The sequence below is a fragment of the Tachypleus tridentatus genome, chromosome 4 (genome assembly GCF_004210375.1).
Source record: "Tachypleus tridentatus isolate NWPU-2018 chromosome 4, ASM421037v1, whole genome shotgun sequence".
Taxonomy (NCBI): domain Eukaryota; kingdom Metazoa; phylum Arthropoda; class Merostomata; order Xiphosura; family Limulidae; genus Tachypleus; species Tachypleus tridentatus.
This window is the reverse complement of record NC_134828.1, coordinates 97,350,467-97,374,182: the sequence shown is the minus strand read 5'-3', so window position 1 is coordinate 97,374,182 and position 23,716 is coordinate 97,350,467. Positions and strand designations below refer to the sequence as shown.

Here is a 23,716-nt window from a genome sequence, read left to right as displayed (position 1 = left end):
TAGAAGTAACTCAATAAAAATGATTAGGATTAATGTATTAATATCAGAAGATTTGCACATTCATACACTTAATATATCAAAAACACCTGAACATTTGATAAAGAAAAGAACATCTTGATTTCTTATAACGTTACATCTCAGAATATACAAATACCTTAAAATGTTCATATTCATAGAACCAATTTGCTATCCTTATTTAATTGCAAACACTTATATCTCCTCTATGCTTCCTCAGACCACATGTGACAGAAAACTTAATAGCACGCTTTCATATGAATATATAAAACTTGAGAATTTATAATGAACTTAACTAGTCAAAAATAAAACAGATTTAAAATTACTTACGGTTTACCTCCTGAAATAGAACTAAACCCTGCAGGCCTAATAGCTGGATGAGAATCATAAGCAACCTGTAAATTATTGTAAAAAATAAAGTAAAAAGATTAACAGATGAAGCCATACAAACCTAAGAAAACATTTTATTCTAGAATGAGTGTGAAAAAATGAATGTTACATTACTGCAGACATAAAATCAAATTAAAATGATGTAAGAAAATATACACCTGTTTAAATAGCTAACTTTCTCATGAAATAAAATACATATTCCAAAATTTCTCTAAGCATAAACATAACAACGTATGAAAACTGAATAAATCCAGACATATATAATTTAATGTTTTCCACATAGAGCACCTTTTAATCATCAACAGTTTAATTGCATTATTAAGGATAACAGGAACACCTTAGATATTAGAATGTTGATATTTGCATTATTAATTAAAGATAAAAAATTTGTTAAACAGATGAGTTCTCCTTTAAATCAGTTACACTACATTAACCTAGATATATGTTGCAGCCACATACTATGTATCAACAGGTTAAGTCTTGTTTTTTTTTAACTATTACAAGAAAACTTATTTATTTTGGAAACTTGTATTAATATCAAAGCCAAGAGTAAATATCAAAACACTAACCATTGATCGAGGGTAAGAATTAAGGGCAGGAGAAATGTTGTTATGTAAAACACCTTGTGAATAGCTTGCATTTGAACTGAGGTCAGCAGGCATTGAAGGAAGAGACCCAGAAGGTCCTCCTGGTAAAGGATATGTATATGGAGCACCTATGAAAATAAAAATTAGATAATTAAATAAATTAAAATGATAAAATATCATTACCCTTACTGATGTTAATTCCTTTATCTATTATAAAAGTCAACCAAAATTGAGTGTTGGGCCCATTTTTCTTATAAAATAACAGCATACAAAATAGCAGTATATTTGTAAAAGTTATGCTGCAAGTAAATAAAGACAGATATGGAATCTGCATTATTAGATCTGGGTAAACTATGGCTGGATCTGTCAAATTCAGTTCAGATGTCTCTCTCGTTTTGTTTTTTGTAAGGGTCACCATTTTTTTCATCACGATTATAAATTTTGTAAAATGAAACCAAAGCTGCACAAAGTAGTCTAGTCTACAAAGACATATGAAAGAATATAATAATCTTTTAAATCATAAATTTAAACTTTCTCTCAGTAATTTCAAAATATTAATTTTTCTATTTAAAATGATCAATGAACAACAAATACTCCAAACAGATGATTTAGAGATCTCATTTTCTCAATCAACACACTAACTAAAACCTTCTAAAAGTCAAAGAGCATAGAATATATTAAGTTAGAGGAAACACAAAAATTATGAAAAATTCAGTTCTAGGACAGTTCGTTACTGGTCAGCTCACTTATGGTCTTTTTGTTACTAGGGTATTTCACAACCTGTTCTATATATGTATTAATAACTTAATATGGCTTGACAATTATTCAAGGCAGTTATTGGGTTTTAACCCAGCATTTATAAAAAGTTCTGAACTTTCATCATTTTAAATAAAATGTTTTACCATATGAGAGCCTTTTCTATTTTGAATGGATGTTTCTCTAATAAACTAATATTATCTAATATTTTACTGATTGAAGTGTTTGTCTAATGAATTAATATTGATGAAATATTTTTATTTTATGACCTAAAGTAAGATATATAAGGAAAATTATAACAAAATTATCAGATAGCAAAATGTTCAGTAGTAAACAGCCTGACTACTCAAAAAATTCTAATAAAATAGTTTAGGCAGGGAACTTAGGCTTTTACAACTGATACTACAACTTTCCTTATAGAAAAAAACAAACTAACAAGTCTGTAATTAGCTCTGAAAAGTCTTGATAGAAAAAAAAAACCCATTAAACCACGATAAAATGTTAATAACTATTAAAGACACAATGGTTAGCTTTTATTTTCATTCATACTTGTAATGCTGATTGATCAATTCCCATATTCAACATTAAATAACATAACGTTTTGTGACAATATGGGGCCTACTGGTCCTTCTCAATTATTCCACACTCTAAACTAGATTAACTTTAAAAATATCCTTTAAAATGAGCCCTTATAATGCATATACTTATCAAGTTTTTACTTAAAATTATTTAAATGTACTGCCTCTACAACATCTGAAAGCAACCCATTCCAAAGGCCAACCACCCTGTTAAAAAATAAAACTGTCTTAGCTGATGATGACACACACACTGTCAAATTATATACTTGTGTTCCCTTGTCCTATTATTCTCACTGTTAAAACTAAAAAAAGGATAATGCACCAATGGTATCAATTCCTTTTAAAATCTTAAACACCTCAATCAGATCTCCCCTAACTCCTTTCTTTTCAAGAGAAAACAATTTGACAGATTTCAGCCTCTCCACTAGCAACAATACATTGCTTGGATGACTTTAGAGACTGGTCTACTATTAGACCAAGATCTCTTTCTTTCACAACATTGTTAAGGTTATTCCTATTCAAGTTATAGTTATAATACAGACTATAATAAACCATGTGAATCATCTTGCATTTATTAGAATTGAAACCCATTGATCATTTATTTGTCCAATATATAATCTAAATCCTTTTGTAGAGCAGCAGCATTCTCTTTACAGTAAGCAACAGAGATCTTAATATCACCTGCAAATTTAAGTAACTTATTGACTATTCATTCATCTTTGTCATTGATTTACTTAACAAAATACAAATATCTTAAGACTGAGCCCTGTTCTATCCCATTTGTGACATTAATCCAATTTGACAGAACTCCATTTGTAACAACTCTCTGCTTTCTTCCATCTTGCCACTCTTCCATCTGATTTGCTACTTATTCCCCACACTTACTGAGACAATTTTTTACAAGCCTTTTATGTGGCACTTTTTCAGGTGCTTTCTGAAAATTCAGAAACACAAAGTCTACACTCTTATCCTTATTTATGTAAACAACAGCTTTTTCAAAGAATGTCCAAAGACTTGTAAGGTAAGATTTTCCCTTAGTGAAACTATGTTATCTATCCAATAAAATTATAAACTTTGCTAAATGACTTTCAAAACAGGAATTACTTTATCTAAATTCCAACCTACCCACCATTTAAAAACTAACCAAAAATAGTACTAAGTGGTTCACATATCCAATCTTTAACCTTCTTCAAAACCATTGAGGAAATATTATCTGGTTCAAAAGCCTCATTATTTTTTTAAACTTCCCAATTTTTTCTTAACCAGCTAAATTTAATAACCCAGCAATCTCATGATCATCAGATACTACCTTCCTTTATCATCTCTCAAGGGATTCACCTCCATTCTAACATTTTCTTTATCCTTAACATACCTAAAGAAAACCTTGTTGTATCCCTTCAAAATTTGCATTTTTGAAAATTGTAACCAAAATCTCATTATTCCTTATCTCCAGCAAAACATTAAACTTAATACATCACTTGCACCCAGATTGTCTCCAATTTCCACCCCTTGATCATTTCTATATTTGAAGTTAACAATAAATAAAAAATAGCATTGTTTCTAGTAGGTTTCTTGACTAATTAGTAAAGAAAGCCATCCTGAACTGTTTCCAAAAACATTTCTCCCTCTAGCATTTTCCTATCAGTATGTCTGAAATTAAAGTCACTCATAATTATGACTTCATTAGCATATAAAATCTTTATCTAACTGTAAAATTTCTCAGTTATTTCATCAGTATAATTTGGTTGTCTGTAATAAATTTCCAATAAAAGCCTTTTCCCTTTATATCAACTAATAGAAACCAAAACTGATGCAATCATCTTGCTATTATCTTTTATATCCTCAACTTCAAAAGATATAACTCATAGTTCACATATAAAGCCACTTTTCCCCCTCTATCTTTAATACTCTATCCTTATTAAATAACCTATAACCACGTATTTCAAAAAAACTTCTGTCATCAAAATTAACTGTTTAACCATGTTTCAATCATTCCCAATACATCAAAATTCTCCTTTCCTACCAGTGCTCTAGAGTTAGATGTTTTCTTATATTTTTAGCATTACAATAGCAACCATTAAGCCTATCCTTATAACTACTTCTATACTAATTTCCCATGCTAAACTTTTCTCTGCTTCTTATTCTTTATGCATTAATTTTTCCTGGCCCACACCACTGTTTGATCCTTGTTTGAAACTTCCCTTACAGCTGAGTTAATAGCCTTAGCAAATAAGCTAGCACCTACCTTATCTAAATGTAAACTATTCACTCAAAAAAGCTCCTTTCTCCCACAGAATTGATCCATGAGTGCAACCAGTATATTTGCTCATCCTTACGTAGCATTACACAGTGATCTACTGATAACTTCATTCCCACAGTTAATTTTTGGCAGTATCCCCAACAAAATTAAGTTAAGGCCATTTTCTATAAATGCCTTTTATCGATCCTTTGTACCTATTAATTAGCTCCTATGGCTTATCTTTCCCTACATTATTAGTCCCAACATCCATAAAAGAATCTGCATCTCTACTAGTGTCCTTTAATACATCTTCTGCTCTGTCAGTTATATCTTCCACAAGTGCCCCTGGGTAAAATAATCTGATTTTTTTCCTTTACCCCACAGACTATTCTATTCACAGGCCTTGTCAAGGAATCACCCATACCTATGACCTGCTTATCATCCACATCCTTCTCTGACCCTTTTGTTTTCCTTCCCTCCAATAATTCCTCACCTAGAGAAGCCAAGAGCTGAAACTTGTTGCTTAACAAAACAGGCTCATTATAACTAAATTCATTACTTTTAACTCTAATAGTAAGTACTCCTTCTAACTTCCTGAATTTCATTGTTAGCAGATGTGTCCCTTGGATGTAAATGATTGATTTCAGGAGAAGCTCAAGTTTGTGGATTGGAGGATAACCTGATTAAAGTAGAGACAACAGATAAAGGGAAGTATAAACTGTGGCCTATACTTTAATTAGATCAACAAACTCTACATAAAACTTACACATCTTCATTACTAGTTTTTTTTAAATTACATGCCAGTCCTTGGTTCCCGGATAAAACCCACTCACTGCATCCGCTACACCTAACAAACTGTGAACACTTAATTTCTACACTAGTCTTCACCATTGTATTTATACATAAAACCTGAAGAAAAACTTAATACCAAATACCAGTAGCCTACTATTAACACTGTTACTGTTAAGCCTAACATTTATGAACCAATATAATTTTATCACTACTTTGTAATCACATTAAATCAATAAAGCTTACCTATAATTAAATAGAATTAATGATTTATTTGAACTAACAATACACATAATATTAATAATAAAATGTATTTAGCCTAATTTATAACCTACGTATACTTATAACAGTATAAGCTGAATTTGAAACTAATGGATCTTAGTTATATATATAGTTGAATAAGTATAAGAAAGTTAATTCTAGCCCTTCTGTCATCAAAATCATCTGTTTAACCATGTGAAATTTATGTCAATATGTTTGGAATCAAATTGTAGATTATAATTCAAACTTTAATATTATATATGAGTTAATTTCTTAATTTAAAAGTAAATATTAAAAGAACACATCTAAATATAATTTTTAGTGAGTCATGTGGTATGTTGAATACAGCAAAATATCAAGTAAGAACCTCATATTGTTTTAATTTGCTAATGGCTTATGTATTGAATCAAACATGGTGGCCCCATTAACTTCTTTCCACTTCTGAAACGGTCCCTAATATACACCTACTTCAATATATGACATGTGAATAACCAATCAAAAGCTTAGAATGTTTCCAGAGTGGATTTCCCTACCATTTTAATCTTTGAAAAGGCTTTCTCATTCTTTTGATCCAAAGTTGTGTCTTTAGTCTGCTCAAAGTTTTATATTTTATAAAATCTAGATAAAACTTAGTTAGTAAGCTTAATAAATTGTAGTGGAATTCTATGGTTGCAGCATAGTTATATTTTTTGGTTATTCAAGTATATATATAAAACCTAAAAATAATTTTGTTTGATATCCTCCATGTGTGAAATTTTAAAAGGCTTAGCTACCTATGTCCAGCAACAACCATGTACAAAGGTCATAGCGAGAAGAGGTAACTGTTTGCTTTACTTTCTGATTTATTGTTCTATATTTTAAGAAAAAAAAACAAGTTTAATAATTTATTTATAAATAGTAATAATCTATATACATATATATAAAATTTATAATAATTGAAACGCAGCTGTGAAACGTGAACCTGACGATGACCGAAGAAGGTTGAAACATTGTTTGCTTCTCTATGTAAAAAAAAAAAAAAATCTCAACCCAAATGAGCCATTTTTACATTATATATTTATTTTCTAACTTTTTTATAATGGTTACGAAGTTGGTTAAGTAACAGATCCCACATAATTGAAGTATAGAAAATAAAATATAGTCTTACTGAAAAATATATTTGAAATTTAATAAGGAGGCTGTACAGATTATACAAATATTTAAGATTTTTGGGGTAAAGAATAGGTTTTTTGATCATAACATGAAATCACATTGCACTCAGACTAGTAATGAAATAGACTATATTTTCAAAAACAAATCTTCAGTAAAAATATTTCATTAAAAAATCTGATTTTTTGTGTAGCAAAAGCTTGTAACCTGTACTAAAAGTCCACCACATTTTGTGAAGATACACATTCTGTATCAAAAAGTATAATGCAAATACCTGATGTGTGCAAATGTGTAAAAAAACTTGTGTATATTATACCAAGCTTGTTGCAAAAGGCTTAAGTGTATTGTAAAAAGTGACAAAAAATGACAATTGAAGATTTATAATAATATTGACATATATTAAGTATTTATTAGAAAGAAAAGAAGTATTTATTTCATAATTAAATAATACTTGTCTCAAATGCAAAACAAAGTTGAGACTATGTATTTGGTGGTTAGTTAATCAAACTTTTCTAACATCTAAGCTTAATGTAATCAAATGTTTTGTTCATATTTCATGATAATAAAACAGAAAAATCAAACAGATAGTAATTAACTTACCAAGAGAAGGTGGCTTAGGCACACCTTTCAGGCTACCAGAACTTGTGTTGGGCATACCAGAACTTGTTGGAGTCAATGGCTTGGATACTGGTGTAGGAGGTTTGTCATTCTAAAGGAAAATTAAATAGACAAATTTAATATGCTGTTTGCACTAAAAAAAATTAAAAGTAAGTTAAAAGTTAGTCATAACTGTTCTTATGTTTCTGGGAAAACAAAGTACTGTTTTTTAACCCTTCAAAAAGAAAGACAGGCCTTAACTAATCACTTGAATATTCCTAAATATTCTAGTAACCAAAGTAGCAAAAAAAGAAAAGTTACATCATGTTTAAGAGCAAAAGAGGTATTGTAAGCTTATGTTCTTAACTTAACATGACAGAGGGATAAAAATTGAAATTAAATTAAAACATACAAGTTGCTCCAATAAAATTGACCAGTTAAAGTGAAAAAAGGACATTAACATCCAAATTAATGTACTATGCCAAAAAAAAAAGTCTGGTTTCAGGTTTTGAAATATTTTTGGACTATGATAATGTTACATCACTGATTGAAAGTTATCTTTCCTTTTTTTTTTTTTTAACAAGTAAGAGATCACATAAAAATCTTTTGAAGATAAATTTATAATTATTTATAAATTTACAATATTAATACTAATACAAATTAAGAAAAATAATATCTCACTGATAAAGTTATGTGCACAGATGTAATACTGTCAATAATAATGTATTCAGAACTTTATATTTGCATTATTTCTTGCCAAGTTCTTTAATGCACAAGAACATTTTCTTAAACATTTTTTAAGGTCATACTCATTCCATCTACAATAGAATTTATATTCTAACCTGAGCCTACCATATGATCCTTGTGCTTAGCTGAAACTGGAGTCCCTGTACTGGAAGAAGATCCACTCCTGCTGACAGGTCGTTCCCTCTTGACACTTCTGTCAATTCCATTTTCTCTTGGAGAAGTCTGTCGATTTGGAGGGGAGATGGGATCCTGTATAAAAGAAATATATTTTAATGAAAAGAAATACTGGAGTGAGCCATCTAATATTTGCTTTTAGCATAATACTTGTGAAACTAAACAAGTAACAGGAAACAGCTATGTAAGTTAATACATATTCAAAGACTGGTAAGTTTAATATTAAAAAGAGGACTGAAGTTAAGTTAATCATTACAAATATACAAAGTATCAAATACAGTTTTCAACATATAAAGTATAAATGACCAGTTGTATCAAAGAAATGTAATATTAGCAAGAACAGTAAGGGAAAAAAACAGGGAACAATATCCACAGCAATGAAGATTGTACTACATGTTGAATAACATAAGATGTGAGGGTTGACTAAATTAAGAATGTGTCAGCATTCTACATACAAATAAATAAATAAACATGGTTAGCCAACACCAGAAGGTCCTAACCTCATTGGCGACATCCACAACTAGATCTTGGTCACTTTTCTCATCGTCACTGCCCTGTGGAATTGAAGAGCAAACTGCCAATAGCTTGTTTTTAGACACAGGCAGCATAAAAAAACATTTTTGATGTTAAATTCAATGAAAAATAGAGTTATCTATGAAGTTAGAACTTTCAAAGTGATCATCAACGATGTCAACATTAAAGACGTAACTTTTCATATATCAAAAAACAAAATGCTCTTGAAAACACTATCTGAGATTTGTAATATTAACAAAGAAACTTTGTTTTGTGTTACATCTGTTTGATATAAAACATACTCAACACTTGTGTATTATGTAGTTACTAGTATATTGTAGCTAATTTTCTAATTCAAAAATAAAGCTTAATATATGCATTTTAAGTCCAACTTATGGCTGTAGCACAAAGAGTTAATCAGAAACAACAGATATATGATTTAAATCCAATAATAATTTATTAATTATTCATGTTAGCTGTGGACTTATTTAAACTAATACTTTTATCACACTTTAATGTTGATAACAATTTTTTTTTTTTTTTTAAAGAAAATGTGAATGACCGTTTGCAGATGTATCTCATATAATATTCAGACTTGGCAAAGTTAAACCTATCAGACTGTTTCACAAATTCAGATTACTTGCACTAATGGATTAAGAGTAATTAAGTACACCATATAATTATCTGCTCAGATTAACACCCTATAGAAAGTGTCTGGTATGTTGTCTAGATACAAAATGAAATTAAATGAACCACATATTAATAAAACAATAAAACTCCATTTCTTTAGTTGTTTATCAAAAATGTTGTATAATATTTAGACCAATAAAAATAATCTTAAATACCTAATGACAACTTAGCTCATTATTTATTAGTTACAGAAAGAGCTATGTGCACAAAACTATTCTTAACTTGGAACTACCAAACTATGTAGAAGGCAGTTGGTCAACAGCACCCACTGCTAATAGTTGAGCTACTCACACATCTGATAGGATAATGGATTTGACAGTCACTATTATAGCACACCTATGGTCCTAGAAAATGGAGTGCATTTTTGCAGCAATAGACTGCAATCCATGAATCCTTGGGATTCAGAGTCCAACAAGTTAACTAATAAATGTGATACAAAGCCAAAAACATTTTTTTTGTGGAGTTACTTTTCATGTTGTGATTTATAAGTTGTTATTCATATTGGAAAATAAAGAATACAATATTCTAGCTAAACTGATTAATTAAAATTCTGCTCAATTAGTGGCTTAAGGCTGAATAATTGTTTATAAGCAATAATGTAAGAACTATCAAAGTCACATTTAACAGTTTATGTTTCAGTTCAACAGAATAAAGAGGTAAGTGTTGACATAATAAACATGAAATCACAACTGATTAAAAACTTTATTGTTCTAGCTAAGTTAAAAAATTCTTACATGATCAACTTTGTCATCTCGCCTCCGCTTCTTGTCCAAATCTACCTCTGGTGAGCGGCTTCTCTGTTTGTTACGGTCATGAGGAGAAAGTGAGTTTCGCTAAAAGATCAACAAATAATGTGCATTAAGATAACCATAAAAAATGTTACATTACCCCATTAAGAACACTTAATACACTGCACACTGAGTCTCATGTGAACAATTGGGGCATATATTTGAATTTTATTACACACAGTTTCAAAGGTCAGTAAAAACTGGAACCATTCTTTGCTTGGTCATATTCACAACATAAAAATGCAAGTTTTATTATGGAAAAACCAACAATGCATGATTAATAAATCAACAGCTCATCTGATGTTATATTAAACAGAATTTCCTAAAAAAAACAGCAATAATACCAAACAGACTTAAGTCGAATAATTAATAAATTGAAAACTGAAAATAAAGTTCAAAAATCATTATACTGTAAGATTAGAATGGCATGTGTGCACGTTTTAACATGTACATATTGAAGAAATAAAGCACACATTTAAAAGTACACAATAAATATTTAAAGTGAGACTGTGCACAGTCTGAAATCACAATATAAATTATTTTACTTAATAAAGATATTGTGAGACTAAGAACAGTCTCATATGCTTTATGTTTTAATGTCTTACAGTATTATCATCAGGTGAGCAATATTTTGCATCTATACATACTTTCAAAAATCACATGATCAAATTTAAATAGAATTTAGCTTGAAGACTTTCATGCCATTTATTAATGACATTAGTCCATCTTTATTTAATACTTGAAATTATTTTCATTACATTTGATTCTCACCAGATTCCCACATATTATCATCACCAATGTTTGTAGGTTGTACAAAAATAAGTTATTTCCCATTGAATGAAGTGTTTAGTTTTATTAAAACATTCAATTAAAGGTGAGATTCTGTATTATTACTTTAACATTTCTGTGTTCATTCATTCTGTATTTTATATTTATTCTAATTTGTCCTACATAAATATTTCTACATTTGCATGATATTTTGTATATACCAGTATTTTCCCTTAAATCAATTTTATCTTCAGTTACATTAAGTATCTGTTTAATATTTGTCCATTCATCTATATATCAAAAAATACTTTATTGTTTTTAAAATGTTGCATTATTTATCAAGATAAATGAAGTATAAATGGTAATTCAAGTCTTTATTTCTTAATTTTTAAGCAAATAGTCTTAACAACATTTCTATCACCATTAATTTATTGACAGCTCTATAAATAATACCATGACTGTTTAGTGTTATTTTTTACTGCTACATACTTAATTAATAGTAACTCATTATTGGTATTTTCAAATTCTATTCATATAAGAATAAAAAAAGTGATTTTTTTGACAATATGATTTTTGATGTGGGGTGTGATTATAGACAATGGCTTTCATTAAATAAGTTTCTAATTTTGGGAGACAAATGCTCTGTCTTATGTAGTCATGACATTTTGATATTGTGAATTATTTGAAATTTCCTATTATTCTTGTAATCCACGTATAAAAATTATTTTGTCTGTTGTAGTCTTGTAGACTTCATTTTATTCTATTTTGATGCATTATGATTCATTCATGATTAACTTGATATTTTATGCTTCCTGTTTTTTTTTCATTCAAACAATAGTACCATACTTTCACATTTTGTTTCAACAATACACTTACTTTTTATACACTTGAAAATTCTCAGAAAATTCAAGCAGAGCATTGACATACAGAAAAACTTACATTTTGAGAAAAAATAAAACTGGCTATCAAAAATATGAGAACTGTGCTTTACATCAGACATATCAGAATGAAGTAAGTAAGGTTGAACAACATTAAGGTAGAGACTTATTTGCAGCAATACCGATATTTGATAAATTAGTTTTTTTGTTTTGTTGTGTAAAGAACTGGTGTAATATCTCTGTTTACAGAATGCAGCCCACCAACTGTTCCTATTACGATGCTAGAACTGTATCTAGTCTTAGGTACCTTTTAACCAAAAAATTAGTGATAGAGTTCATGTCAGTTTAACACACATTTTGATAAGGTAATCATGCACCAAAGTACATGAAGGTTTATTTTTACATAACAGAGGTGAAAATTACCTGTTAGTCCAATATAATTATGAATGACTTATTCAATATATTTCTTTATGCAAGAACTTATTCCAGACTTTAAAAAAAAAAAAACACAAAAAATGTTGAACACAAAATAAATACTTCAAAATATTCTAGTAAAACACTTTTAACAATTACAAAAAATATAGTTTTTATAATAATTTTGTAATTCCTCTTACACATTAATAAAATTTATTTGTTTTGGAAAAACTAATTATTAATATATCAATTTCTAGGCCTTTCTGAAAATATCCATATATGCATGCATAAAATTTTACTTAAATTGGAATTTTAATTTTTTTTTCTCAGATTATTACATAAAAGTTCTTTATTATATACATATTAACATCATTGTATTTTTGTTCTTTTCCCAGTTTACTTTAATTATGCAGATGAGTGTGTAGTAAGTAATACATGTATTTTCAGTAAAATAACCTTACACTGTTTGTCACACAAGTGGTATCTGTTCTCCTAATCTAGACCCTTACTTTCTTTAGGCTAACTAACAATTATAAGGCATATTTTTTTTGTATGTATTCACCAAACACCCATTTACTCACACATTAGAATGCAACAGTTGAGAGCACAGTGTCACAATTGTAATATTCTTTCAGGACACATCAAATATTTTACTTATTATTTAAATTCAATTATTATTATTATTATTATAAGCTGTTAGAAGTTTGATCTGCATTTACAGTTCTTCCTGTTTTAATGCATATTGTGATAATGAAACTTAAATAGGGTTTATACAAAAAACATGTATTTAAGATAGTATAAAAATATTTTCATCACATAATCATTAGTAAAACTAAACCAACGTTTTTACAATGTTTCGTATTTCTTCTTTAAATATACACTTGAGTTATTACACTATGATCTGAGTAGCTAAATATGATTAAAGCATTATTTTAATTGCTGAAATTAGAAATGCTTCACCAGCTGCAATAATGATGTCCCAGAAGATGCCATGCCCTCACCAATTTAGCAAACATACTTTTTAGTGATTAAAATGTTCAAATTGAAATTTATTTTTATTTTTGTTTGAGTTTTCAAGCTACAATGACTTGTTAAATGGATGAAATAACACTCCAACAAGAAATCTAAAAAATAGCTAGCATGAATTAGAAATAAATAATGGCAGAGAACAAATGTCACAATAGCCAAGTTAGTTCTTTAATTATCAGTGATTTATCTGATGGAAAGAGAATAAAAGATAATTTCTTACTGCAAATACACAATTGCACAGACTATGGTCAAGAGATGACTTACAACATAGTAAAAATAGGATATTCATTGGTGTTAACGTTGTTAAATGAGCAACAGCTATATACTAACAAGAAATATGCCCACAGAAGGAACCGTTCATGAAGCTTTAGTTGTTATTTTTACTAATAAAAGTAATATCAAATATCACCAACAAAAGAGAGAAGTTTTGACAAAGTCAAACAAGCTTGAAGACAAAACAACATTGTAACAAGCATGTGATTCATGAAAAACTACCTTTTATTAAAGAGTAAAATGTTAATTTGTATATCCACAACTCTAGTAAGAACTTGTAATATCATAAACTAAAATCTACTTTCACTTTAACAAGTTTTTTCATCAAATGTATACCTTAGGAGAGTTAAAACTATAGAAATCCATGTATACTGGAAAGTGGTTTTCAACTTCTACCAAAAGCAGTGGCCATGATGTTATCTCATTTACAGTTTAGAAACTATGTGATTTTTATAGGTGAATGTAAAACACACAGAAAAGTCCCACTGGTAATGTCTGTGTTAATTTTTTTTTTTTCTGCTACTTAATCAACATATGTTTTTGTAAATAAGGTCATTGAATTGTATGAATATAATATTATACAGTTCATTCAATTATAGACAAAAAGCAAAATAAAAGTAAGTGGTAATTTCCTATTCCAAAGTGACTATCTTTTAAAAGCTGGGAAAAGAATATAAATAATTATGCACTAAAGCCTTACATGCAAAATTATAAAACCCAGATAGTCAACATAGGAAAACTGTGGAAAGTCAGAGAAAACAATGCTTGTACGTGTTTATATATATAAAGAAAAAGGATACCCCCTCAGGCCATTTCCATGCTTAATTACATGTGCAATGGCGTGGCTTGAAAAAATACAAGAACTTATTTTACAACACTAATCTGGGTAAGTAGTACCTCCCAGAGGAGTCTAAAGATTTAGGCCTACAGTTCACCTTAGTTTACTAAAATAAAGTATATTCTTTACCCAGAATATATTCTCAAAGCCTGAAAGTTATTATCAAAATTAGTTTTATTCTTGAAAATGTCTCAAGTTTAATTCAAGATTATTGAGTCACATACATAAATATCACCCAATAACTTTTTTTTTTTTGGCTTACGGTAAAGCAGCATGTGCTGAACAAGACAAAATATTACTGATATGTCAAAAACGTTACACTACCGAGCTGACTGTTAGTTATCTAGATATTTGAAATAGAAAGTAAAGAAATGGTAATAATAATAAGGAAGGTAAAAAACATTTACACTGTTAAACGACACTTGCAAACAAACTCTCAACATTCTTAAATTAAAAATAGATATGAATATGATAAGAGTTAGAAACAAACAAATAAAAACGCAGGGGATGATGTTGAAAAACGCCACTGAGATAGTTGAGGCAAATAAATGAAGGCGCTGAAAAGAATTATGTATTTTACCCAACGCTGTTCGCTACGAGAAATAAGAAATTATACATATGTAAAAACGGCTCGTTTGGGTTGAGAAAAGTTTTTACGTAGAGGAGTAAAAACGGCTCGTTTGGGTTGAGAAAATTTTTTACTCCTCTACGTAAAAACTTTTCTCAACCCAAACGAGCCGTTTTTACATATGTATTTCTCTATAAGTGGGTTTTCTTGACATCACTGAAGAAATTATACATATTAGCTTGCTTATTCTTAAGGCACCGATAATACAGTAATACGTTGAAGATACAATTTTAATCCTACCTGTAAAGTTGACAACTCTGCTATCCATGATTTACGATCGTGTTATGTTTTATAGATAAACCTTAGTTAATAAGGTTTTGGTCGTTAGAGTTAACAGATAAACTTCAGTTAATAATATCATTTCTTATGTTGTACATCTACATAAACTCTGATTAAGAAGTTTCTGTTTGTTTGATTTTTAAGATAACCTTTACTAAGCAGGTTCTGATTTTTATTTTTTAAAACAGATATTTATTAAGGAGGTTCTGGTTACTTTCTAAAACAGATAATCTTTATTTATAAGATTCTGGTGTTTATTTTTATAGAAATAAATGTCAGTTGATAAGAAGATTTCGCCACAATATTTTATTTCGTACTTTTAGTTTTTCGACCGTCAGTTCCACAGAGCAAATATTAAGACTAAAGATAGAACATATAATGCTAGCTAATGTCTGGGGGTAATTATGGTTTCTCTGAAGGTTTATTAACACTATGTTCTTATTAAAGGGCTTCTGATGGGATTAGCATTTGCGTAGAATGTCATTTTTGAAGTGCGGTTGTCCGTCTTGTTGGTCGGACGAACCCCTGTTGATAGCATCACTCGAGCACCTGTTGGCTAGGTGTAGCTAAACTGCTTGCGGCTGGTCTGGAGATTGTCATTTAGGTAGAAGAAGGGGGAAAGGGGTAGACCGCCCGTGCTCAGCAAGTCAAGTGTGACTAATGAGAGCATGCTACGTGGAACTGTTGATTGTGAGCTCCCCAAACATCTGAAACCTGACACGCAGCAAACACTTTAGGAGACCTGCAAGGGCGGACATAATCTTCAGATGGTGTTGATACGGCTCGGTACGTACACTAGTACTGGTATACATACAAGTAGTCTAGCTAACTTCTGCCTCAAGTATGGACGAGCAAAATCCCTCTTCTGGCACGGGAAGAACCTGCCAGAAATAGGGTTGGGAATATTTCAACAACAGACCGCTCTTTCTCTGTCTATGATATACTAGAATATCTTAAACAATATTACATATAAAGAGATACTTAAGAACATATAAACATTCTGATAAAAAGAGACCACTATAAGTAGTGCATGTAGCATATTATATTTTTTTCTTTTATGTACTCACATATATATAGTAAATACTTCTTTCTCCGAGCAACAAGTTAGATATTTGTAATTTTCTGAAAGGTATAAGCATAAGCTACAAATCATGCTCTGAAAAACTCATCAAATACGCTATGGTAACCTTAGCTAACCCTGATTTTTGAATCGTTAAAATGGACTAACGGTTTTATGCAGCTAGAAAAGCGTGATTGGTAGTGGAATTATACCACTTTCTTTATTAAGCACGTGTAAACTTAATTTTCTGCGAGGCACTCAATATGTACATTTCAGCATTTCCGAGAATATGAGAGGCCTTTTATACATTGTCTATATTGCAGGTGTAAATGCATCATGAAGATTTGAAAACATTATATAAAAATTTAAATTGAAGTGAAAGTGAGAGAGCCATCGAAAATACCGTGACTTATTGATGCCGACGATGCCTAGATACATTGAAGGTATTAAAAAATAATTAGTCATTCCATTCTTAAAATTGTTTACAGCTTTTTTCTCCAAAACTTTTATTAATTTACGAATTCAGTGAATAATTCAAATATCACTATTTTTGCTCAAAATATCACACTTTCTTGCACATTGCTAACATACAAAGGTTATTAATGAATATTTTCTATAACCTCCACCATATAAACATCAAATATCAGGTATATCAAATCATAAGTTGGAAAACTTTCGCACTGCTTTAGTTGAACATATTTCTTATCCCATTTATAAACAATAAAACCACAATAAGTCAATTATTACAATTTTCTCTGTTTCTGATGTTTTCATTTATATTTTAACATTTAGAAATATATCATTTTCGTATTTTAATCGATACTCTTAATATCGCATGACTGGATCCAATCCAAACTTAATGATAACGCTGTTATTTAAAAACTAAAGTGTTCAATAACACTGTATCAAATGTTTCAGGAAAACCATGGTATCAATGTTGTTAATATCATTAAATAATGTGAAGACAGAAAACGAATTTTATGGAATGCTTAATTAAGAAGATAAAAAAAAAAAGAATGGCTTTCCAAATCATTTTCAAGATAAATAATACATACAGGATGGTTGATCTGTTTGCACATTGGCTCTAAACTGTACATTTAATGCAAACTTGTATTACTTTATATCCGTCATCAATGCCATCTACTGTTACTATATCTATCTCATGCATTATAATTTAATTAAAGCTATTACAAAGAGAACTTATTCTATATAAAAATGCTAGCCCCCTGACGTATTTTGCTGAACAGCTATCTTGGTAATCGCTTCAGAAATTGTATTACTAAGAGCAAATTAAGATTCAAATAACAGTGAACAATATGTTGGCAGAAGGTATGCTGAAATTCACAAAAAGATAATGGAGAAACGTAATATATCGTTTTGGTGAAAGCTTACAGAGTCACATATAACATGCAAAGACCAAAAACGTTACATTTCAAATACTTTTGTTATTATTACAGTCCTCAAGCAGAAGAGAAAAATGACTTCTGTCATCAAAGCATTTCTCTCTCAATATAAATTGTTTTTGTGGCTACATTAAGGTTAAACAAAGGAGTAGTAATACTTTTGTGACATCAGATTAATTGCCACAAAAAGTAAGCCTCAGGTACCATGTATGTCGATATAATAATCACACAAATGTGTTTTAATGTTTCAGACTGAACACAGAAAAATAGGACAATAAAAATTACATAAACTGTTGGCTAATTACCTTTCAGAAAAATATCAAAAATTAATGCAAAATGAACTTATGAAAACCTTGACAATTTATCACAGCCCTTTTTATATTTATACGTTAAAAATATTTATTATGTTGCTTTGACTATTTATGGCGAGGTTGTGATTCATTAATCTAATAGTAGTGTTCAGAAAACAATGTTCAACAGGAGTTTTTAAAATGAAACACAAACTCTTAGGTCCACTAAATTCTCAAACCCAAAGATTGGTTATTGTACTTTGTCATTAGTAATCCTGCTGTAAGAACTTTGTTTGCCAATTACGTTAATTGAACGATTAACATCACCCGTAATTTACAATGAGCATAACTCTACGTTGGTTTATTTCTTTGTGTGGTGACAAATAAAGTCGATTAAATATTATATATATATATATATATATATATATCATCAAAAGTACTACAGTGGAACCCCTCTAAGCGGCCACCCCTTGAAAGCGGTCATTCAATCACAGTCCTTTTTATGTTTACATAATCCCTAATTATGTGCAGTGGAACCCCTCTAATCAATGCAGTTTGCCTCAGTCCCGAAGGTGGCTGCTTTAGAGGGGTTCCACTGTATATAAAAACCCGATCCACAAAAAAAAAAAAAAAACTTAAATGTTAAAGCAACAAACAAAAACAACTTTCACACATGTAGAGAAACATGCACATACACTTTGTTATCTATGTTTTTTTTTTACACTACAATGATACTTAAGAATACCAATAAAATCCCTGATACAACATAAAACAAGTGTTTACCTGTCTGTCATCATTAAGAGCTGTTTATCACATAGTTGCCATGGTGAGGAACATTTCACATCCAGGGTATGTACATCGTAGAGAAGAGCCAATAGAAATGAATTAAAGAAGCAAAAATATTATTAATTTTTATGACGTAAATTATAATATAACTTTTAAATTAAAAAAGAACACTTTAAACATGTTTTATAGCAATATTATTATTTTAAAATTAAAAACCAGTTAAACACATTTTGTTTAAAAAACTGATGTATTCCTGTACTGGTATATAATAATTAAAACATACTTGGGATGGCTATCTTTGTTTTGGTCTTGAATACGGTAAAACGTATTTTATATATTTGTTGTGTTAGAAAATCATTCACAGAAACATCATGAACGGTTATCTTCATATTTTACGTATCGATGAAATGCATTTCTGAGCTTATATGTCATAATATCTTCTTGGAAGAACGAATAAACACTGATTTGTTTGGTTTGAATTTTGCGCAAAGCTACTCGTGGGCTATCTGCGTTAGCCGTTCTTAATTTAGCAGTGATAGACTAGAAGGAAGGCAGCTAGTTAATACCACTCACCACCTACTCTTGGGCTACCCTTTCACTAACGGATAGTGAAGTTGACCATCACCTTAGAACGCCTCAACGATTGAAAGGATGAGCATATTTTGTGACAGGGATTCGAATCTGCAACCCAAATATTATGAGTCGAAGAACTAGGTCATACCAAGCCAATAAACACGTGAACGACGCAGTTATTAAAAAACAAATCAAATAGTCTTTACTTTATCAGACAACAAAATGTTTTAAACATGGAAATCATGTTTGCAAAATCCTATGTGTCGCTAGTGAGAAAATATATTTAACCATTTATACAACCTTCAATGTAGACCGGAAATTATAAACCCCATACTTTCTCTGCTCTCAAATGAAAAATGAAACGTTGATTCTTCACTACCATTTTAAATGCCTGAGAGTCGTGGAGAGCAAAACCATACGGAATTTAAATTTCGTGTAAGTTAATAAATAGTTATGAAAACAAATTCAACTTTGATTGCGTGAAATGTAGTAACATAAAGCACAACAAAACTAAGAATGTTGTACAGTTATCAAAATGCGTTACGTTAAATCCTGCAGTGCAATTAATTTCGTAAAATAAACATTAAATACTTTTGAATTTCAAAGTACAATATTATCAAATGATATTTAACACGAATAACGTAAAAGATGAAAAATCTAAAACATTCAGACCCAAAATGGTAAGTTCGAGTTAAATTATTATAAATAATTTTACTATCAAAATATTTGGATAGTGTTAAGGTATTTCCTTCTCTGTAACGTTTCGCTGTTCGTGGTCAATTACATACATGTTGTAATTAGACAACCTTTACATAAGGCGCGAGAATAAGATAGCGTGATTTCCGCGGTGCCACGAGCTTTCATTTGACGAATATCGATTACATTGAAAAACCTGTTAATTGTACGAGTCTACAAGACCAGCGGAAAGTTGGCTAGACTCCTCATCTTCTTGAAGTGAACTACGTGCTGATAATTTATGGCGTAATCTAATTACTGCTTTGAAAATTCTCTCCCAAGAGCTTGAGTTGGAACATTCGTTTCTCATGCAAGTAAATTAAATAGTATGGAACGGTAATCTGCTTATATAGTTTATCAGACTTTGCTTAGACCCCAAGAAAAGGAGTACCGTAATCTGAAAATAATATAGCTTCATGTCGTACGGGTACTTACGTAAAAATTGACAATTACGCGTTCAATAACATTAATCATTTTTGAAAAGCCTAAACAGACGGCCTGTTTACTCTTGAAAGTTAAATACTTAGGAAAGTACAGATATGCTTGAAAATAGTAAAATAGAACCTCATGAAAAAAGAACAGAGCAACAAATGTTTGCAAGTGTAACATAGTAGGATGACGATATTCTGAAATGTTGCTGGACTTAGTTAAAAGATGTGTCCCAGTTTTTAAAAGGAGAGCAAAGGAATCTGAAATGTTGCTGCAGTTAGTTAAAAGATGTGTCCCAGTTTTTAAAAGGGGAGCAAAGGAATATTTGGTAATAGCTTTAACGTTTAAGAAAATGCTACTTACAAATTAATTTTATAATTTCTGGACTTCTTTAAAGAAAATTATAATAATTCTTCATTTGAATTATTATTGAAACTTAATAGTTAACTAGTGGAACTCTTTACTATCATAATAATATCAAATTCATGCTAGAAACACAGAAATAAATACTACAAAAATCAAACTGAATAAAGATAGATTGACGAAGGACGTACAGTTGATTCGTTTGTCATCTCGATGTTCCTTTAGTGATGCTGAAGAACCGGAAGTGCTTCCAGAGAGATGAGTAGTGGGAACTCCACCTGTCAAGGATCCTGACAAAGCAAGTAATCCAGCAGCACTGCTAGGTGGCATTGTCGGCGGTTGCAAACCTGCTAATGCTGCGTGAGGCATCATGGGGATAGGCGGAGCATGGGCATGAGGCGGCAGCTGTTGAGCGTGCATTTGTTGCTACAGGGAGAGAAAAGTGTAACAGTGTATCAACCATCAAATATGAATCTCGTTTACTTTACTATTATGATTAATCAAAATACAGAAAAATATTTTGCACAACGTGAAGATGCATCTCCTTCATTGCGTTTAACATGCAATGGAAGCATGTGTTCGATACGAAGTACAGTTTAATCCTAATATTGTAATGGCATAAAATAAATGGAAGCATTACGATTTATTATATAAATTTTGTTTCTCTTTGCAGGGGGCTATTATTGTGAACAAATAACGAAACTAGAACACTAAATAACGTAATTCATTTAACAAAAAATTTGTATCTTCGTGACATTCTTAATAATGTTAGAGCACATAAAATCCATCAAAATGGCAAAATATCATAGAACAAGAATATTAAGAGTTTATTTCTGCTCTAAAAAAAAAAAACCAAAAGGAAATTTAGACAATAACGTTTATTTTATACGCTTATTAAAAGTGCAAATTAAGTAGACATTCAAACAACATTGAAGACTAATTAAAAACACTACTGCAGAAATCAATAAAGCAACACTACTTTGCATTTCGATTTGGTTTCAATGATGAAGACCGCAAGGTCTGCGATTGTAACTGCAGCGTCAAATAAAGTTTGGAGACATAATTTTGTTGAAACATTGTATATTTATAATAAAGTTTTCTTCATTACCTATTCAAGTCGTCTCTAAAGTTTTATTTTATAAAAACTGAGTTCCTCGTCATTAAATGTGACGTTCTTTGAATGTCTGTTTCGAAGCTCAAAAGTACAGTTTGATAAAATTATAGGTTCACTATGCTGAATGAAAGACAACTCAAAATATTATACATTTTTTATATACTATTTAATTACATTAAAATATTTTCTTAAGATTTAAAATTATCGTATATGATAGAGTCCATCATAACTACAAGAATGTTTATCATTTCTATTAGGAAAAAACAATACAACGTACTAAAAACTAGTAAAATTTTACTGATACACGTTGTGTGCTTGAACAATACAGACCTAAAGTCAATTCAAGGTTATTCAAAAAACATAAGTACCATACAAACACCGTATTTGATTTTTTTTCTGAGAAACGTAATTATGATGATAAAATATTAATTATAAAGAATGGTTACCGAAATGTTCTCAATAATTAATCTAAGAGTCAAAATGAAATAACCTTTTTCTATCCTTCTTTCCAAAACATTTGAATCACCCTACACTATCCATCTCTCTTTTTTAAACCAATCATCAACCTGGTTAGAAATTAAACTTATGTTCAGTTTGCGCCCATCATTAAAAACATTTTTCGTGACTTACTTCAAGAATTCTATAGAGTCTGTGTGGCCTTCTTTAGATATTAACTTATTAAGACGACTACTACTGGAAATACCATTTAATTACTAATAAACTAAATGCTACTAAGACAGAGAGATTAGGTGTTTGTTTATTAAACTGACCCTATAACAACTTTAAATGATAATTACTGGAGCTGAAAACGCAAGAGCTAACAAATACAGTAAAATACACACATAAATAAACGTATCTACTTAAGAAAAATAATGATTAATACACTGAACCAGTAACTGCAGGTTTAACGACTGTTGCTTTTATATGTACCAATAATTTCAGGTTTATTTATATTTCTAACCTACTGAGATATACATATTGACAAAGAATATCCATTTAATGGCACTAGTTTTTAATCAGGGTTGGAATGCTTGTTTACATATCATAAGAACACGCACTTTTTCTCCTATTTACGTGATATATTTGTTTTAAATTCATGTTTACATATTTAAAAACATATCTATCTGCAACTTTCGAATATCACGTGTTATGTTTCTTCAATGCTGTAAACATATTTTTGCCAAGTTTTAATGTAACAAATTTATATAACCTTTTCTTTCCAATAACCTAATTAATCAATTGTCACAATCTTGCTAAAAATATTTTTCTTTAACCTGATATTTACTTGTTTTACGGAATATTTATTCTAGCATCTAACCATACTTTGTTTCAGTTTCCACACAAAGCAACACAAAGGACTATCTAGGCATAGCTTTCTAATTCTGAGCTGATAGACTAAACACTAGAGGAAAGACAGCTAGTAAACAGCACCCACCACCAACTGTGGCTCTTCCTATCCAACTGAGTAATGTAATTTGACTGTCTCCAAAATGCAGAGCGTATTTTTGTGGCAACGGGCTCCAAAACACAAACCCTCTGATTTCCAGTTTAAATACACTAGGTACTAGACCATGGCCCATACC

At 30.1% G+C, this 23,716-nt stretch overlaps 1 protein-coding gene across 9 annotated transcripts in view; it reads right to left on the bottom strand.

Moving 5' to 3' along the window:
- The window catches only part of LOC143249731 (transducin-like enhancer protein 4), a 122,473-nt gene that overhangs the window by 12,342 nt on the left and 86,415 nt on the right, over nucleotides 1–23,716 (bottom strand). For 6 of the 9 annotated variants that reach the window (XM_076500050.1, XM_076500052.1, XM_076500054.1 and 3 more), the window contains 8 exons: nucleotides 21,211–21,445; nucleotides 18,917–18,936; nucleotides 10,220–10,318; nucleotides 8,783–8,866; nucleotides 8,214–8,357; nucleotides 7,365–7,473; nucleotides 975–1,120; nucleotides 346–410 (listed from right to left, as the gene is read on the bottom strand). In XM_076500050.1, coding sequence (XP_076356165.1) covers nucleotides 346–410; nucleotides 975–1,120; nucleotides 7,365–7,473; nucleotides 8,214–8,357; nucleotides 8,783–8,866; nucleotides 10,220–10,318; nucleotides 18,917–18,936; nucleotides 21,211–21,445 — 902 coding nt within the window. The remainder of the gene's footprint in view (nucleotides 1–345; nucleotides 411–974; nucleotides 1,121–7,364; nucleotides 7,474–8,213; nucleotides 8,358–8,782; nucleotides 8,867–10,219; nucleotides 10,319–18,916; nucleotides 18,937–21,210; nucleotides 21,446–23,716) is intronic. The other 3 variants (XM_076500051.1, XM_076500053.1, XM_076500056.1) reach the window with 1 other exon arrangement.